Genomic DNA, 19,658 nt, shown 5'->3' on the forward strand with positions numbered 1-19,658 from the left:
ATAGAATGACTTCAAACTATAACATGAAACTACATTAATTTATCTTAAGTTTGTAACAGTATACATTTACTTATAATTAAATGTTATTGTTTTATTGTCCTTTGAACTGTATTCAACTATTGTCTGCTCCATCAAATTATATTACCCTTGAGCAACCACAATCTGCTGTTGTGTGTACCTTATGAAACTTGTTTAAAATTATTCTTTATTGTACTTTAATATTAGCTAACCTAGAAAAATCCCTCTTTTTGCATTTTAGTTATTTTTATAGCTATATATAAGGAATAAACATTGAAAAAGAAGAAATAAACTACTACACCACTCTTTTCCTTTCTTGCTCTCAGTTGTTGAAGAGAGTTATCTCTAATTTTTTATGCTAATCACAGTATTGCATGTAATAATTTTTATTTAATCAAATAATGTACCAAGTAGTACAAACTAATAACATACAAAAAAGTAGACAAATTCCCCTCACCTTTCAAAATTTTTCTGACTTTATAATTATTATAAGAGTTATTAAAAATTCATCCAAGCTAGTTGCTAACTTTCTCATGGGAACGATGTTGGTATTGTGAGTGATACTGAAATTTAATCCTTCAGAACATAATTTTATGTAATAGGTCATTTGATAGATGAAAAGGTTTGCTTTCTATTCATTAATGGTAATATATAATTAAACATAAGAAAGAGCTATTAATGAATTATGGAAAAGAGCATGTGACAGGTACGTGTGGCAGGATAGATCTGATTTTCTATTTGATAGCTCTGTAACAAAACAAAATTTAAGACTATAATAAATGTGGTTTGTCTGAGCAATGATGATATTATAGAGAGTAATTTAAGTTTGATTTTGTACTTTTTCAATGGGTAGTGGATACAATAGGGAAGATAACATGCTGAGAGAAAATATTTCATGTGTGTCACACTACGTGAAATTGAGAATTTTTCTTAATATTGCTTTGTAGAATTATTAAATTGAAACTTATATACTATTGAAATATGAATTATTAGCTAAGATTCTATGCTATTGTAATTGGAATAGTGTAAACAAAAGGGAGTTTAATAAATTTTTGAATGTAAGACTCACTAAACTTTGCATCTTGCACAGAAAAGGATTCCCATGGCAATAGGGATAAATGACCTGTCATTCCATGGAACCTTTCTATTTCCCGTGATCTGTCTGATGTCACACTAACTGGTTCGATTTGTGAAATTGACTGAACCCATGTTGAGAGATTTGTAACAATCTAAAGTGCTTATATCTTTGCATGTTGGGTGAACTACATATAATTGAATTTTCCTTGTTTGGCAGGCATTTTTTTATTTATTGGTTGCTTTTACTTTTTGCACGTATAAGGGAATCTGTGCTGGATAAACCTACATTTTAGGAGGGTTTACTGTATTTATTTCTCTTAAGATGCTTGTAATTCATACTCATAGCTTGCAGACATCATCCATTAGATTTTTATATGAGTAATGTTAACAAAATCCTCTTATAAGTTATTTCCAGACTTGTTCTACCCCCTTATGATCCAGGAAGCCATTTGTATTTATCACCCATTTCTTTACCTTTCATTTCCCAACTGTACTTCCATTCTGATCTCGATCAGCATCTCTGTCGGGTTCATTCCCTACATTGTTATGCAGAATTTCAGGGTTCTTGCTCTTCACCTTTTATCCCATGGAACCTATCTGTTTCCCATGTCACACTAGCTGGTTGAGTATGTCAACTTCTTATACTGATGTATGCAATATCCATGGAAGATTGCTGTCTCCTTGATGTTTCTTCTTTTCGCTGTGTCTTTGACATCTATTGGAGGATGTCATTCAAGGTGGAATGTGGACTACCCCCTGTTCCTTTTTCACTTATTATTTGCATTATGTGGCTGTGTGTTTTTGAGGCAGATATTGTCTCTCTACCTTGGCAATTTTATGCATGTCCATTCAGCTTTAACATGGGTGTGTCTTTTCACAAAATTTCATATGCTTTCTTTGGATGCTTATTTCCTGGTTAACGATTTGTCAATTGGAGCAGACTAGTCTATGTGGGATTCTTCTTGTAATTTAGGGTTCAGGATGACACTGTGCAGTTCCCATGGTTAAGTGCATGGTTCTTGTTAATTCTAGTTGCAGGAGGTTTCTTTCTCTGCTCCTACGTTTCATTTTGGGGAACTTTGTCTGCTTCATAACATCAGCAACATGATACACATAGATTGTTCCTGTGGCTGAGCAAATTTTCCACAGCCTACTTGTAATTCCAGGTATAGGATGTATCTTCCCTGAATTTATGGTTTGGTGAGATATGATTTCTGTTCTTAAAACCAGTTACAGATATTGCTCCATTCTTACAGTTGAGTTTAGCAATGGCATGACCCTGTAACAATAGGTTCAATTTGATGTACTTTTTTCTTCTGCGTGGGTTAGGGAGTTTGTCCAGTTTCAACTGAATGAAAACTACCTGTTTGTAAGTGTACTTGCTCTGGTTGGGGTTGATGTATATATGTCCTATGGTCCACAAGCCCCAGCCACAATGCTTACATTACTTAAATATTAGGTGATTCTCCACATTTAATGCCAAGGACAGCTTATGAAGCTTCATCTGTTCTGTTGAGGTTTGATAAATACCTAGCTAAGGCTACTTGTGTATGAAACTGCTCTTCGTCTATAGGTGTTACCTGGTTTTTTATCTAGTTTTTGTGATAGAAAACAATTTGAACTCACTCTATGGATTGCACTTCTCAGATTATATTGAGCTTGTATCAGGCTAATTTCTTTCTCGTGGGGTGAAAAGCATACTTATTACAGAAGTAGTGCATGGTTCCATATTTGTAAATTGGTTTTGTCTTTGAGCACAGTAATTGTTTTTAGTGGTACTTTTCCACTTGGATTAATTGTTAGACACATACTGACTGGCCTTTCCACCTTTTCAATGTGGGATTCTAACTTTGTGTGAGAGTAGGTAAGACTGTATCTAATGTTAACATTTTCTTACACTGAAAGTGTATATCTGATAGGTACTTATCTCTTCTCACAAACTTTCCACCTGATTGCTGCTGTTATTCTTTTTCAATCCTGACAATGTTTGAAAGTGAGGATTGAGGGGGAGAACATTAGAGGGAGCAAACTGCATCAATATAGGTGGTACAGTTCTATTCTGTGAGTGTGATCACATGCTATATACATATCCAGGAGTGACATGAAACTTATGGTGTATATAGATTGGTGTAATGAGTGTTAAAAGTTTTTAGTAATGCCTTAGGAACAGAATGAAGATCAAGATAGATAGTTTTGTGTGATGGAGGTAAGTACTCATCAGTAATACATTTACAGTGTAAGAAAATGATAATTTCGGAAAGATGCATGTACTTTATATTAGTTCATAGTGTTTACGTATTACAAGGTATTATTTTATAAAATACATTTTTCAATATACTAGTGTCCTCATATTTAGATTTTCTATGAAGGTGTAGTATGCATCATTTCTATCCACTGTGATATTTAAAAAAATTGACAATTATTAATGTTACAAAAACTATTTCTTTTATATTGCTCTCTTTGTAAAATAACAACATTCTTAATCAATATATTTTGTAATTTTGTTTTAGTTCTTCAAACAAATGAAAGGCTTACAACTCGGTATTATAGGTTCCGAACAAAGGAGGGATCTTTTATTTGTATGCAGAGCAAGTGGAAGAATTTCAAAAATCCATGGACAAAAGAATTTGAATATCTTATTGCTGTTAATTTCTTAATTCCGTAAGTGTAAAACATTAAATAATTAACATCTGCATATGTATAGATGTATGAGTGTGTGTATTTATATATGTAGTCTTTTTCAAATTTGGTTAAGATAGTAAAGATACCTTCCTTCAAAATGTGGCAGAAGAGAAAATTACATTTACTTGTATTGTACTTTAATTAACAAAAGCTTAGTTTTCATGTGTGCATATGTTTGTGTGCTTCTATGTGTATATGTATGTATGTATATATATATATAGTAGCATGAAGATTATACATTTTTTGTTTTCAAAAATTATTTTTCATATCACAAGTAATGAATTAATTATCTATGAAAAAGTGTGATTTGCATATTTGTGGCAAAGTTTTACTGTTAGGATTCAAACTATATATTAGGTATAATAGAAATTAAAAATGGGGTTTAATACCAAAGAATATTGGAAGCTCAATCTCTGATAGTAATTACCTTTCCCTCTAAATTTGCATCCTTGTCTTATGGTGCAGTGGTGTAATATAGGTCAACAGCTGCCAGAAATAGTCAAATTGGGTTGATATACCACAAACAAAAGAGCTTGCAGTATTGTAATATTTGTTAAATGTTGGTAGTAAATTCTTCTGTAATTAATGCCAGAAATGGTAATCAAATGATGAAACATTCTCATTGTGAAGTTGTTTTTCATGGTTAATTTAGATTTAATAATTATAGTTTTAAAACCTAAGTTCATGTTTATTGTATGTATGAAATGTTAATCAAATATTTAAGAATGGAAGAATATGTAAGTATGTAATATATATTTCTTGCATGATTTATTTTATCAAGAGACATACATATTTCTGCAGCATGCAATTTTTTCTTAGTGTGTACGTTGTAATATAAAAATATTTAAGCCCCCTTTTCAATGTTTTTCAAAAATGATAAAAACATTTAATTAATGTATATATATATTTCTTATAGCCATAAAAATTACTTTCTAGTTTGAATGCAGTCCATCATTTTATCTGAAAAATAAATACCAACATCCACTTGTTATTGCTTTGTGTGTATACAGTGAGTTGTACAGGGTGGTTATGAAGAAAGGTTCTGATTCAGTGCATATTTCACTGAAAAAACTGCATATAGGTGTCAAGGGTATGTTTCTTGCAGAAACAAATGCTGCAGTTGTCACATGTTATCCCAAGGGGTGCCACTATAACATAATGTCTGATAAATCACAACAGTTGTTTAAAATCTACTCCTACATCATTCAGAATTTATTTCATCTGTGTGACAATGAACATTACAAAAACAACATACATATTACATGGCATGTTGTCCACTTTCTGAACAACTGCATCCTTGAGGTCTGGAATTGTGTAAGCTTCCCACAGTACATTCATGACAACCAGAAATCAGTTGGTGTTATGTCTGGTGAAGAAAATGGCATGAAATGATTCTGCACTTAACTTGTTCTTACTCTGATGAGGAAATCTAATAGACAGTGTTTCTTGTATAAAGTCATTACATTCATATAGCATTTCTGCCCCAATAGAACTACATTTAGCTTTTATGAAAGTTGATTTAACTGTTAATCTTTATTAAATTTTTAAGCACTATTTAATTTATTTCAATGACACAAATATATTAAATCCCAGTACCTCACTTTGAGTCCTGTATTCAAGTTTCTTTTGTAATATTTAACTAGAAGAATTATCAAACAAATAAATCATTTTTACGTTATGTTCATTCACTCTTTACATTTATTTGTACATGTCTGCTTGACAGCAAGTATAAAATAGGTTGTTTATTTCCACATCATGTCTGTTACTAAGCTATAGACTCATATTTTGTTAACTCAGTGCTTCTGTGCTTTTGGTAGAATAATTATAATTTGATGTTTCTTGTTGTACTTTAATATTTGTGATGCTTCTCTGGACAATCACATATAGTTTCTTTTAACTCTCCATATCTATGCCAGTTGTTAGATAGTAATAACTACTTGTTTCTTAACTCTTCATGCTTTCAGTGTTTGTTATATGGTAACAACCAATTGTTTCTTAACTATTTATTTCTGTGCCATTTTATGGACACTTAAAACCTCTTTTTTTTTCCCCTCAATCTTTGTGTTTGCCACTACACTGATTCTGATGGCATAGTATACATATTGTGCAGGCAGCAACAAAATATCAGGAGTTTTCCAATGAATGAAGGAATTTAAATATATATGTACATGAGCAAGACTGATTAGGAAATGTATCTTAGAACAGTTGATGTGGGTATTAACACTTTTATTGATAAGGAGAGAACAACGTTTTCAACCTTCCTACGTCATCTTCAGGTTAAGCAGGAAAGAGTTTGCAAGTGACTCTTGCCAAACACATCTAAGCCATTTTGAGATACATTTTTATTTCAAGTGGGTTTCTTGTCATCAAGTGATTCAGAAATGGATGGAAAAATCTGCTTTTAATGTATAATAAAGGGACAAACCAAGCATAAATTAGCCTTAGTGATTTCAAGAAATTCAGTAATTTCACTTGGCAGTTTTATATCCTAATTCAGTTTTATTGCATTTTTGGCGTATCATATTTTGGCATTTATTAGACAGTAAAAAAAAACTTATTTCTTAACCTTTGATATCTGTAGCAATAATTACACAGTAAGAAGTGTTGTAACTTCTTGACAAACAGAGTGAGGGGAAATGGACTGTAACTGCCTGGTCAATAGTGAAACTTATTCAAAAAATTAATCTAAAAAGTAACTTAAGTAGAAAGAATGATGTTCTTAGCACTTTCCGTTTTTCATCTTCATGTTATATTGCATTGGTTTTCCTATAATCTGTTAGAGATTATATAAAATGAAACTTGTTTCATTATGGATTAGAATAGAGCACAACATTTGAAGCAGCAGTAACTGCCTGTTAAAACACAACCTTGCAGTCAAAGGGAATCATATTTAGAATATCACTAACAAATGCATTTGAAAAGCTGTGTTTCTTATTTATAATTATTATACTACTATTATTTTTAAAATATAAGTATAGTGTTTGAAATGTGTATGTCTTTACTATAATGGATGTAACATGTATGTCAGTATCTATGTATTGTAACCAAAACTTCTGTGTCATCTATTGAATTACACCACAAGCAAAAATCCATAAAAAATTCACACCTTAGATATTCAACATTCAGGCAATTAGGAAACTAACTACAGTATATGCAACAACCTTTTTTTTATTCACTGAACACAGTTTTAAGTGAAAGTACTCTTATGACAAAAATAACACAACTTTCACTTAGTACTGTACATGAGGGTCTTATTATATCTTTATTGATGTAACTTATAAATGTAGTACTAAAGAAATGGAGTTCTTAAAAAATCATTTTTCAATGAAGGGTATCACCTTTAATATGTAAAAGCATTACACTTTAATACAACAATTACCAGCACAAATAGGTGCCCATAGGATTGCATTTCTCCTTGTCAATTTAACAGAACAAAATGAAAATTATAAGAAAAAAAGACAAACTAAAACTTTCAGTTAGAAAACATATACCAAAAAAGTAGAAAAAAAGCTAAAATGATACTTCAGTAATTGCAGTAGCATTTTAGTTGGCCTATATAATGGCCCATACTTAGGTCTTGTTGCTAAGTGGTGCATTTTAGGGTTGGTTGTTATTGATCTGTTTACTCAAAGTGTTTCATGTTTTCATTGAAATTTCCACAGTCATTGTTATTAATTTGTATGAAGGTTGTTGGATCTTTCTCCTTTCATTTTGTTTACTGTGTTATTATGTTGTTTGAAAGGTGTGTTTAAGGGGTAAGCTTGTTCAGTTGTGTAGATATCTGAAGTATTACATTTTGATGCTTGAAAACCCTGTAATTCATTTTGTATAAAGGTGTTTTCCAAGTGATTAAATATTAACAATTTAATCACTATGTGCATGTCAAAAAAAGTATTTTTTTTGTGATGTAAAAAGTTATGATTTCAGGTCCAATCAGTGTTCAAAAGTGAGCAAGAGGGGTTAAGTTGTAAAAGAAGGAACTTAATGTGCGTGAAGGGGCCCTGGGTTCCAATCATAGTAAATCTGGTCCTGGCCTTTTTCACTCTTTATTTTTTCTATTATTGTTTATTTCTCATGAACTCTCTGCCTAAACAGTTTATAAAAAAAGCATTATAGTTTCTTAACTTTTCATATATAGTTCTGTCATTTATTAAACAGTAATTATTGGTGATGTTTCACAGTTAAAACCAGTTTTTGTTTCTTAATTTTTCGTGTTTTTATAACATTTTGTTGAACAGCAATATACAATTGTTGTTTCTTAATTTTTAAAATGTGTGGTATATTTTTTAGAAAGAACAATGAACATTGTTTATCAATCCTATACAAGCTACCAAAAGCAACTCAAACTGAATCACTATACATCTAGCTTAAAAAGAAATCTGACTTAGTTTCTGATGAATTACAGCAGTTTTCAGAGTATCTGAGAGTTTTCTTACTTAATTGCAACTTATTCTTGCTCCTACTCACTCTGAAAAAGTGTTGAGTTATATTTGAGTATAACTTTTACTTGAGTAGTGCTTTTACTTTAATAGATGAACTTATTGATGGGTCCCACACACCATTTGCAAGGTCAAATAATTACAGTGGTGGGCTTAGCTCGTCAGGCTGGTTTGAAGTTGGTGATTGCTGCTGTGTTATAATTTTTATTTGCCACATGACTGACCAGTGGTGCATTTATTGTTACCACCTATGTAAACATATTTATTGAGCTTACTCTTGACAGGGCAATCATTAGTGCCAGTCTTTTTGTGTTTCCACTCATTGATGGGTTGGCTTTATTTTTCAAGCCAGCTTATCACTTTGAAGAGAAGAAGAAATGTATTTAAAGATCTAGCTTGTATTTATAGATATATTTAACCTTAGAGTAGTCACTTAGTCACATTTACAAGTCTTGCATCTGTTTTTTTTTTAACTTTGTGAACTTGAAGCACTGAACTGTGACAATTTTTCCTTTCTAATGTAATATTCTTTACATACGTTTTTCTAAACCTAAGTATTCATACATTACATACACATAAATAGGTACACAGGTATTTTCAACAGTACTCAAGAATAACAACTTTATTTTGTTTATCTTTTTGCTAACTTTTCTGTTTCACTAATTTAAGCTTTCAGTAGTTTCTCTCTCTCTCTTTTGTATTGAGGTACCTTTCCCATGACCCCTCTAGTGCTCCTGATGTGGCAGTTGTAGAAAGTTCAAATGCCACATTTGAAGAAATGCTCAATAATTCCAATAGTCTTGATGCTGTATTATCTGCCTTTCCTTCAACCAGTAGTGCATCTACTAGTGACACAATTCAGAAGTTTTTAAATACGAGAGTTGGAGCAAGCAAGATAGGCAGACAGATAGCTGATGAAGCCATGGAAGTGCAAAGGTAGATTATTATTTGTAGTTAAACCTGAAGTAGGTTTCAGCAAAAAAAATAATCTGTTTATTAGTCTATTTTTATATACATCAGTAAGCCTTCAAACCAGAGAAGAAAAAAATATTAGTTTGTCATTTTTTCATTTATACTTCAGAAAATTAACAACAAAGATTCTCTCCAGCAGATAATTAGGGAACGTGGGCCAGAAATGTTAATTTATCACATTTAAAATTTCTATTACTACATGTTAATTATTTGTGTAAATAAATAGATTAAAATCACCTGATATTTAAGACATGAGATTGTAACTTTCCACGTTATATGTTTCGATTTAACTGATGAAATTACATGGAATATATGTTTCTTCAATTGAATATGTACTTCATGTTGCTTATGTAGGTAATGATGATTGGTAAAGAAAGATTTTTTTCTGTAGATAATTAATTTTAAGTATGTGTGTGTGTTTATATATGTATCTGTTATTTAAAGAAGGAACATTAGTTTTGGGGGCTTTGCTCTTCTGTACTGAGAGTTATGCTTGTTTCAAAAAGTATAACTGTTGCTTATACTGTTGCTAGATAATTAATTTTAAGTATGTGTGTGTGTTTATATATGTATCTGTTATTTAAAGAAGGAACATTAGTTTTGGGGGCTTTGCTTTTCTGTACTGAGAGTAATGCTTGTTTCAAAAAGTATAACTGTTGCTTAACTTTATTGTTCAATATTATCATGAAATTTGTTTAACTTTCTTCCATATTGCAAGGCGTTATATTGCTTAATGTGAAATGAATGACTGATGTTTAGAATGTGTTTGGTAGTAGCAAAAAATGCTCATTATTCAAATTTTTTGGAAGAGTGTAAATCACCAATCACATGTTGTAATATACTGTTGAACTTCTTGTTTAGATGGAACTGTGCCTTTAAGAAGATTAAAAATCTAGATGATATACATGCACTAGGCATTCAGTGGCTCTTTTCTCCAAAATATTTTTTTGGAACTTAATTATGTTTTTTAGTGTTTTAAGTCAAAGTGTTTGAAATATTTTAAATCCCCATGTAATTTGCACTTTCTCTCATATAATCAGTTTTTTTCTTCTTAAAAGTGTAGAATTTGATTCTATGTTTTCCTGATGTATAAAGGTGTATTATGTTTAAAAAATATAAATATAAAAATAAAATTATTTTGGAAAAAGTGTTTTCTTTTTTTATTCCTATCATAACAGTGTATTACGTGTGATACTAGAGATCAACAAGTATGGAAGCTGTAATTTCTAAATATATGAAACAGAGTCTTAGTTCTAGTTGTAGAAAAATGCAAGTTATTTCATTTCAGTGGAGGAGGAAAAAAGTTTTAGTATAGTCTAAACAATAGGTATTATAGTAGGTCATATACTAAACAAATCACATTCAAACCATAATACTGTAGGTAACAAGTATTTTGATTTCAAGACACCGGATAGGCAAAAGTGTATAATGTGGGTATATACATTTTATCTTAATCTATATTATGTAATTTAATAAGACAACTCAATCTATGTATATACTTACATTAAATAAAGCAACAATCAGTGTATTTTAAGCCAGCATAATCTGGTGACATTTCAGAATGTTTTGTTGTGTGTGTGTGTATCTGTCTAATCTTTGTTTGTAATTTTCATCTTTTAAATCCAAGTTTAATAGTGTTCTACGTTACTTTCAAAATATCTTTTCACATCTACAGCTTACCATTTTAAAAATTTGTTTGACCTTGGCTGGTTTTAGAAGAACTACAGTTGTATAATGTTTTTTGTAAAGAATAATAAATCATTATTAAGGTAAGTTAATTTTTCTAACCAGGTAATTGTCAGTTTTCACATTACTTTCTTTAGTGAAACTAATACTTTTTTTTGCTTATCTCAGTCTTTTCATAAAAGAAGTGATTGGTTTTGTTTATGAGCCATATATTTTTAGAGGAAATATTTGTAATAGGTGAAAATTATTTTTCAGGACATGCCATTTTTATAATCTTTGAGTATGGATCATGACTTTGTAAAACATGTAAAAGTTTTGTAATGGTAGTTGCTATTCTGTTTTTAAGCATGAATGATGACTTGGTAAAACATGTTGAAGTTTTCTAAAGATAATTAATATTCTGAGTAAGCATGGTTGATGATTTGGTAAAACATATAGAAGTTTTGGAATGGTAGTTGCTGTTCTGTCTTTAAGCATGAATGATGACTTGGTAAAACATGTAGAAGTTTTGTAATGGTAATTGTTATCCTTTCTCTGGGCATGGATCATGATATGGTAAACACAGACAAAATGTGTAAGAGTGGTAATTATCCTCCTCCTCCAGTGTGTATCATGGTGTGGTTAATTGATGCAAAATGTTTATAATAAGATGTTTGAATGTAGATAATGAAATGATAATATTATTCTATTTTTTTTCTCCACAGATTGACCATTTCTTTACATGTACTTATCTATTAAGAAAGAATAAAAATAAATTAATAGAGAGGACAGTAATATATTTTTCCTACTAAAGTGTATCTATGATAAACATAACCATCATACTCTACTACATAATGAAAAAATATTTTAGCATTTATCTAAGAAGAGACACAAAAAATAGTTTTGTAGAACATGGAAACATTCATAATTATCTACTGTAAGATTATTTTAAGAAAGTACTTTCTGGATTCTGGATTTTAATCTCAGAAAAATGTTAATTAAAGTTTTGTTATTGATAGGAAGTGTGGTAATGGAATTAAGCATGAATGCAGTTTTCTTTTGATTCACCAGACTAAGAGATTCTTCTGCAAGTAACAGCCCAGTTCCTGTATTTGATAATAATGTGGGGCTGCCTGACAGGACATCACTTTCAGTGAACAGCTCAATAGAAGTAAGCACTCCTCATATAATACATACAAGTTATTTACTGTATTTTTTATTTTACATTTATTTTTATTACTTTTAATTACACTGGGCTTGTAATTGTATAATTTTTAGTGACAAATTAACATTTTCATACAGTTTGTTTGCACACTAATATTTTGCTTTGAATAAATCTAAAGGATGTGTGTTAAATTTTAATTTAAGTTGTAAGTTAGAATTATACATGTACGTAACTACAAAGGTTTTTGATATATTCACTTTTCATATCAAAACTGCTGTCCTACCCACTGTTTCACTAGGTTAACTGTGTACTTCTGACAATACTAAAAGTAACTGATTTTCTATTATATTAATCCTTTTAGCCTTCATAGTTATTGCCTCTGTAAATAACTTCAAAAACAAACGTAATCCCTCTTTCCAATATAGTACTCTCCTCCATTCATAAGAGTAGCTATGCTCATTCAGTTCTGTCCTGTGTAAGCAAATGTTTCTTTACATACACCATAAACCTTGTGCTCCCCTCTATTGGAAATGAATGATTCCTACATATCTCTTGGCATCACTTCTCCAGCAATAGGAGCATGACATATGTGATGCATGTGATTCCTCCTATATTCCTCTACTGAACATTCACTTCTTATTTATCAGTGCTTGTACTCAGACATCTTCCTTTTTCTTTGTTTAATGTTTCACGTTTGTCTTTATTATATTCACAAAATGGTCTTAATTTATTTCACATCTAGTTTCTAGTAATACTGGTTTTTAAGTTCACTCTAACCCCTTTGTTATGAGCTTGGTATAATATACATAAGTCAAGTATTTATACTATAACTTTTGATACAGTGTGTGTATTTTCACAAAATTGGGCAGACTCTTAGTAAAGTTTACAAGTCTTTTGCAAACAAAAATTTAGTTGTTTTTTTTTTTACTAAAGACTTGCTTGTGGAAATAACAAATCTGTTTCTTTACCAGTCTGAGTGCAAAGTGATTTTCATGTTATGATTAAAAAGTATTCTTCCTCCCAAAAATCTCATATATTATTTATGTAATCTATAAAAATTCTTAAATACATTTCATACATTTATTTGCAGTAAAACTTTATATTTCATCTGTTATCTTCTTTACCTTAACTATATGGGATCTGTCAATTTGACTGATCTTGTAACCACAATAAAAAATTAGGAAATACATCTAAAGTAGGCTGTTTTTCGTTCTAGAATGACTACAAATTATAACGAGACAACACAAATGTTTAATCTAAATAACTTAAACCACACAACATTGTACATTTATATACATTTATTATTTTTATTATATTGATTTTCCAGTTGTGCCTGCCTAACATTACAGAAGTTGCACTGATGTGGCACACATGCACTTAAGTTATCAAATCCAAGAAAATAAAACTGGCCTTTACAAAGTGACCTGTCTTGGCTGTGTTTTAGTGTAAAATACTGTCACATTTCATATATAAATTATATATATATAAAACCAGGTTTTTAAACAAGTAATAGGAACTCCAATGGGAGCTAACTATTCTACTTGTATAGCAACTTTATATATTTACTGGTATTGGAATAGATTTATTGAAAACTACACAAATTCAGATATTTTTACCTTAAATTACAGATATATAGATGATTTATTTAGGATAAATAATCCTAAAATAAATAATGTTGTTAACACTATTTATCCAGTAGAATTAGAAATGGAAAACACTTGAATATCTAATACAGAAGCACATTATTTAGATTTAGAAATTAAAATAATTGATAAAGATATCAATGTTAATATTTTTGATAAAAGAAAATATTTTGTCTTTCCAATTTATGGTTTACACTCTTTTAATAGTAATGTACCATGCCTTTCTGTTATAAGTATTAGAACTTTGCAATTGTTTATGTATTGTAATATTTGTAATAAATTGCAAGATTTTATCAGTAATGTTGAAATAATAATATAAAAATTAATAGTTAATGGATTTAATAAAGAAATGTTAAATAAAATTATTAAACTATTCTGTAAGAAATATAATAATGTATTAAAAATATAAATAAATAAAAATTAAAGAAATTTTACTAAACACTTCTGATAACTATTTTTAGTTGTGAATAAGGTCATTTAACAACTTGGCTCTATTTTTACTTACCACTTATAAAGGCTTATTTAGAGTATGTTATTACTATTTACAAATAAGTTGCTAAAATTATTTTTCTTGAAACTTAAATGAAGATATATAGCAAACTATTATCTCTTTTAGTTCCAAACTTTGTACTCATTTACTTCGTGCCATAGTTTGCTAAGCCTATCAAATTTCGCACATGAAGATGTGAAACTAAAATTTTTTATGGTTTATATATACATTTGAAATAACTAAAAGTCATAAATTACTACATTGATACCACAGAATTCCAGTAAGTTTAGCAAACTTAGTAACTAAGCTGTATTTGGGTCTAAAAATATATAAAACTTACCAGCGTGAAATCTTGGATCGAAAGAACAAGCTGACATCATTGTACTTCAAAATGGCTGAAAAAGCTACTAGAGAAACATTTTGAGTTTTTGATTGGTTATTGACATGACATAGACAAAAGTATGTGTACATAAGAAAGTGTTTCTAAAGATGGAAAGAGGCGGGTGGGGTTACTGTGTGTGTTTCAGATCATAAGAGATATCTCAAAATTTAAAAAAAAGATAGGAAGTTTTTATTTTATATTCTAGTTTGTCAAAATTGGTAACTTGAGTTCCTAGTTTGTACAGAACCATAGACTTTGTATTTTGACATCACAAACACATAATTTGAACCTATGCTCCATTCATTTTACCACGTGACACACAGATATCAGTATTTAGGTGTGTTCTTTTAATTTAAATTAAGAAATTAACTAAAATATAATACTAAAATTTGATTTATAATCTATAATTTCATATCAAACTTATTGACATAAATTTATAAAATAGTAATTCAGTTAACTTTTGAAAACAAGTCAACAGATGTGGTGACCCATCACAATTGGGTTAATCCCAGTTTGTTACAGTTGCATATTTTTACTTCTGATTATTGATTGACTCTTCCTCACTATGAATTCTGAAGCTATGTTACTACTTTAAGGATCACACTAGCAACTACCATTATGTCTTATGCCTCAGAACCAGGTGACCCAGTGAGTGATTTATACGTGTTTATTCACCAGGAGATCAAATGTTACATAGGTCATCTTCTGTCTAAAGATCTCGCTTCACTTCCTCCTGAGCAAGCTGAGCCTATTCAAGTGGACAAGGACTTGGATTGCCTATTTCCACCACCTAATTTGCCGTGCTTACCCAAGCCATACATAAGGAGACAATTAATTCTACTATAGTCTTTTTAGGTTTTGTTTCTTAGGTATGTGATGTTTTATCCCTTTTCCCTGTTTCCTATGAATTATGCCCTTCCTAACCACATGTTACCTGTGTGTCATATACCTGTTTTCTTTTCTTTGCTTTGGGGCCCTATGACTAGACAGCTTTGCCATAGGTGGTTCAGGAACTACTATCTCAGCAAACCATCAAACCTGTTTAACGTCATTCACCAGGTTCTTGTTTTCAGACTCTTTTTTTTGTTCCCAAGAAAATTGAGTACTGGAGACCTGTAATCGATTTGTGCCACCTCAGTAACTTTATTCAGTTGCTGTGTTTTACCATTGAGCCATTTCTCACCCTCTAGTGGGCATTTTCTCCAGGCTTATGAATGACAAAGATGGACATTGGCAATGCTTATCTCCACATTACTATATTGCCATGGTCTCATCCATATCTTTGGTTCATCCATTATAGGGTGGTTTATCAGTTCTATTCTCTCACCCTTTAGGCTTGCCTCTGCCCCTTATTTTTCTGTCAGATGGTAATAGCTTTTGCTCATCATCATCATAAATAGATGTTGCAATTTCACAATAATATGGATGATTGGCTTCTTCTGGCTATTTCAAAACTGAAATCAGGCAGCCATTTTCATTAACTTCTTCCAGTGGATACTCAGGTGGTGGGCTGGTTAATCAATTGAAGAAGTTCTTCCCTTTATCTACCTAATATCTTGAATGAAACTTTGTAGAATGGAAGGCAACTGCCTGTTTGTGGAGACGCAAGTGTAGAGGACAACGTTTCAAAAGTCTTCTGCCTTTTGTCTTCAGGTCAATGTGTTTGTAGGTGCTGACGGTCTTTTATAGTATCCTGGTGGATTGTGGAGAATGTTCTGTGACTGGTCAGATTATTACTGTTTCTGATTTTCTGTAGATTCACCAATGGCAGTCACAGGTTACTCACTTCTAATCTGGAATTTCTGTTAAGTGAAGGTTTAATAGTGTTAATATAAAATTATTCTTTGATTTTTCTTTTCTATCAAAGAATATCCAATATCTTGTTCACTTGGGTGTATTTTTCAACAGTCATTTTGGTTGTGCCCAATCTTCTCATTAATGATTTCGTTCCATGGAACTGTTAGTTTGTCAGGTCCTTTTAGCTCCCCTACTTTCTGCTGTCTGTGTTAGGGATGTGATCTTCAGTAATTTCTCTAGTTCTGCTTGGTTATGCACATATATAAACACTTTAGTGGAGTCTTCACGATCAGTGGAACCTTGCTCAATATTTCTCTTGTTACCTTTCCTTCTACCCTGAAGAATGATCTGCGCTGAGGGTTGAACAAAGCTTATACATCAGTAGGTGTTTCATGTCCTTTTTATCATCCAGGCTTACATCTTTTCACAGATGCATCTTTTCATTGCTGGGATGAATGGGTCAATCACCAGGAGGCTTTGAGTTGTTGGCGTGTAGATTCCAATAGGGATGAGTAAAAAAATTGGGGTGTGTGTAAGGAAAAATTTGCATATGTAGAGTAGCATTGGATGAGAATAACTAATCTTGAGAATGGAGAAAAATACCTATCAAGAATACATTTTCAGTGTAGAAAATATTACAACTTCTCTGAATTATTATTAACCCATAATATCAGGTTTATGTATTACCAATATGCTAATATTACTCTGAAGAAATTTTTTTATAAGCACATAAGTGATCTTTCAACCCTAAGAAGTGATGAAAGCAGGCATTAGAATACAGAAGCAATACGCTCCAAATGACATAACAGTATTTTTCCCATTAATACCAACTGAGTTGAAGGAACTAAACTGTTTCTCGTCAGTAGAATATGCATGCTTTTAGGAATTAAATATCATTGTAGCATTTTTGATTGTAGGAAATTCCATTTTGAGGAACCAGGTGAAATAGCAAAATATTTGCCTATAGATAATGAGGGAACTTTCCAAAGTGTTAAAAAAAAAAGAAGAAAGATGTAGTTTAGAACTATGTTTAATCACCACTGTTGAATATGATATAAAACAAATGCTAATTGTATTTAAGTACATTGAATTTTCTGATATTGCATTGATTCTACTTATTTAAAAATGATTGAAATGTACAAAAATATACATTAATTATTCCTTTCATACATTTAAATAATGAAATTTTACAGCAATGACTGCTGTGCTGTTGGAAATGTATTTTTATAATAATTCCCAGTGACTCATCTCCAAGGTGTTAATGCTTGATTGTAAAATAGGTAAGCTTGGATGATGATGCCCGTGCATTGTGCCAAAGAGTTCTGGGAATTATCTTTTCTTATTGAAAATACATAGAAGGTGATACACCAAAGGATAATTTTAAATTCAAAGAAAATTATAGATAATTTGAAAATTATATTTCAAGATTCTTAGACAAATGTTGTCAAAATAAGATTTGACAAGTTATGTTAAGTATAAAAACTTGACAACTGAACTCTTGGAATAAGAAGCTTAAAACTGATTTTGAGTTATAGCAAACTCCTGGAAGTGAATGTAGATGAAAAAGTAAGGATTGTTTACAGTATGATCCAGAATTTTAAATGAAATGTTATTAAACAGTATGTAACATTTTAATTGAAAATTAAAATTGATATTTGTGTTTTTAAAAGAAGTATTCATTTATTTTAAAATCATATTTTAGTGTATGATACATGATTATGAAAATAGCAGTTAATGATTGCTTCAGTGTACAATCATTGTAAACAACACCTTTTTCAACTTGGTGCTTATTAAACTTATCTTGCAGTTTGTTTAAAACATTAACTGTACTTTTGATGTTTCTATTCATTAAAGAGAATTATTTGTTAAAGCTATGATTGTTTATTGTCTAATGAATAAAACAAGTTTCAGGTTTCTGCCATAAGTAGTATTTTTTTATGAAATGTTTCATTTGTATTAAGCCTAATCTGTTGTACTGTCACTTAAAATTGTTTGAGTTATAATAACTAAATTAATTCTTATGAGGAGAGTAATTTCTTCATGTAATGTTTCTGTTAGGTGAATTGGTATCAAGTTTGTCAGTGGATGATTTATCCACAACTGTTACTTTTTTTAGGGTAAATATAACTTATAGTTTTCAAGTCAGAATTATATTCATATATGATGGATCAGACTTCTTTATGAGAAAAGTATATCATGTTAAGTCCAATTTTCTTCAGGACCAGACCAATATCATCCCTGGCCCCAGCATGGCAACTATGACTCCAGTGGAACCTCAGCATCTTCCTATTATGAATGGAGATATTCGCTCTGTATCACCTTCTCAACAGTCCTGCCAAAGTAATCAAAGCCAGTACTCTGGGACTCCACATAATAGTTCTGTTAGTGATCCAGGTGAGTAATTGTGTTAACATATTTTAATGTTTAAAGTAAGTTATCCTTTTTCTAAATTAAGCCACGAAATTAACAAGTAGGAAAACATTTAAAAATTTATACCACCCATACAGAACAAACTGTGTGTTCTTAGATTCCATTGTTAGCAGCTTATCAGTAGTTACAAATTCCCAATCTGTGGTGGTATATGTAAACAGATAGCTTTTAGCATGCCTATCAGTATCCTGTAAAGTTAACAGAAATTAATAAAATTATTCTAAAATAGTAAATTCAAAATACTAAAAAAGAGTGAATAAAATGTTACCATGAAAAGTTACTTTAAAGTGTTTGCAAGACAATATCTTACCTGTTCTCATACAATGGCTTTTCCTGACTTGTACTGCACACTATATGTGATTGGCACCTGCACCTTTGCGTGCAGTTTTGGAGGCAGTAAATTTGAGTTTAAAAAAAAGCTTGATAAATATATGAATGATGAGGGTTGGCTGGGCTTTTTATTACTTTTTTAAAAATGTATTTATTAATAGTTTTAATTGCATTTAGAGGATGGGATAGCTGATAGACAAATAAGTCTAATGTTGTCCCAGAACATTATATTTACATAATTTTCAATGAGTTCTTTTTTTATTTTTATGGAAACTTGATTTTTCTTTATGTTTGCTATACTTGTGCTTTGAAATTTTAGTTAGTACATATTGGCGTTACATGTTTATTCCTTGGAGCTCCCTGTTTGGACTTTTCTGCTTACACTGTTAGTTGAAATGAGCTACGAGTTTCACATTGCAACTACTATTACTGCTGTTCTTAAACTTACTTCAGCTACGGTGGCTTTGGGTCCACATTTGTAAGCAGAAGATGTTTATGGCCTTGGTTTGCTGGGAGTTGACTACTTTCATACAGGTTTCTGACTTGTTTGAGGATTATTCTCTCAGGC

At 30.8% G+C, this 19,658-nt stretch overlaps 1 protein-coding gene across 7 annotated transcripts in view; it reads left to right on the plus strand.

The window, feature by feature from the left end:
* cyc (basic helix-loop-helix ARNT-like protein cyc) overlaps positions 1 to 19,658 on the plus strand; it is a 163,744-nt gene that overhangs the window by 132,367 nt on the left and 11,719 nt on the right. For 6 of the 7 annotated variants that reach the window (XM_076472614.1, XM_076472610.1, XM_076472611.1 and 3 more), the window contains 4 exons: positions 3,606 to 3,756; positions 8,922 to 9,152; positions 11,925 to 12,024; positions 18,550 to 18,724. In XM_076472614.1, the coding sequence (XP_076328729.1) occupies positions 3,606 to 3,756; positions 8,922 to 9,152; positions 11,925 to 12,024; positions 18,550 to 18,724 (657 nt within the window). The remainder of the gene's footprint in view (positions 1 to 3,605; positions 3,757 to 8,921; positions 9,153 to 11,924; positions 12,025 to 18,549; positions 18,725 to 19,658) is intronic. The other variant, XM_076472616.1, reaches the window with a different exon arrangement.

The sequence above is a fragment of the Tachypleus tridentatus genome, chromosome 12, assembly GCF_004210375.1.
Source record: "Tachypleus tridentatus isolate NWPU-2018 chromosome 12, ASM421037v1, whole genome shotgun sequence".
Taxonomy (NCBI): Eukaryota; Metazoa; Arthropoda; class Merostomata; order Xiphosura; family Limulidae; genus Tachypleus; species Tachypleus tridentatus.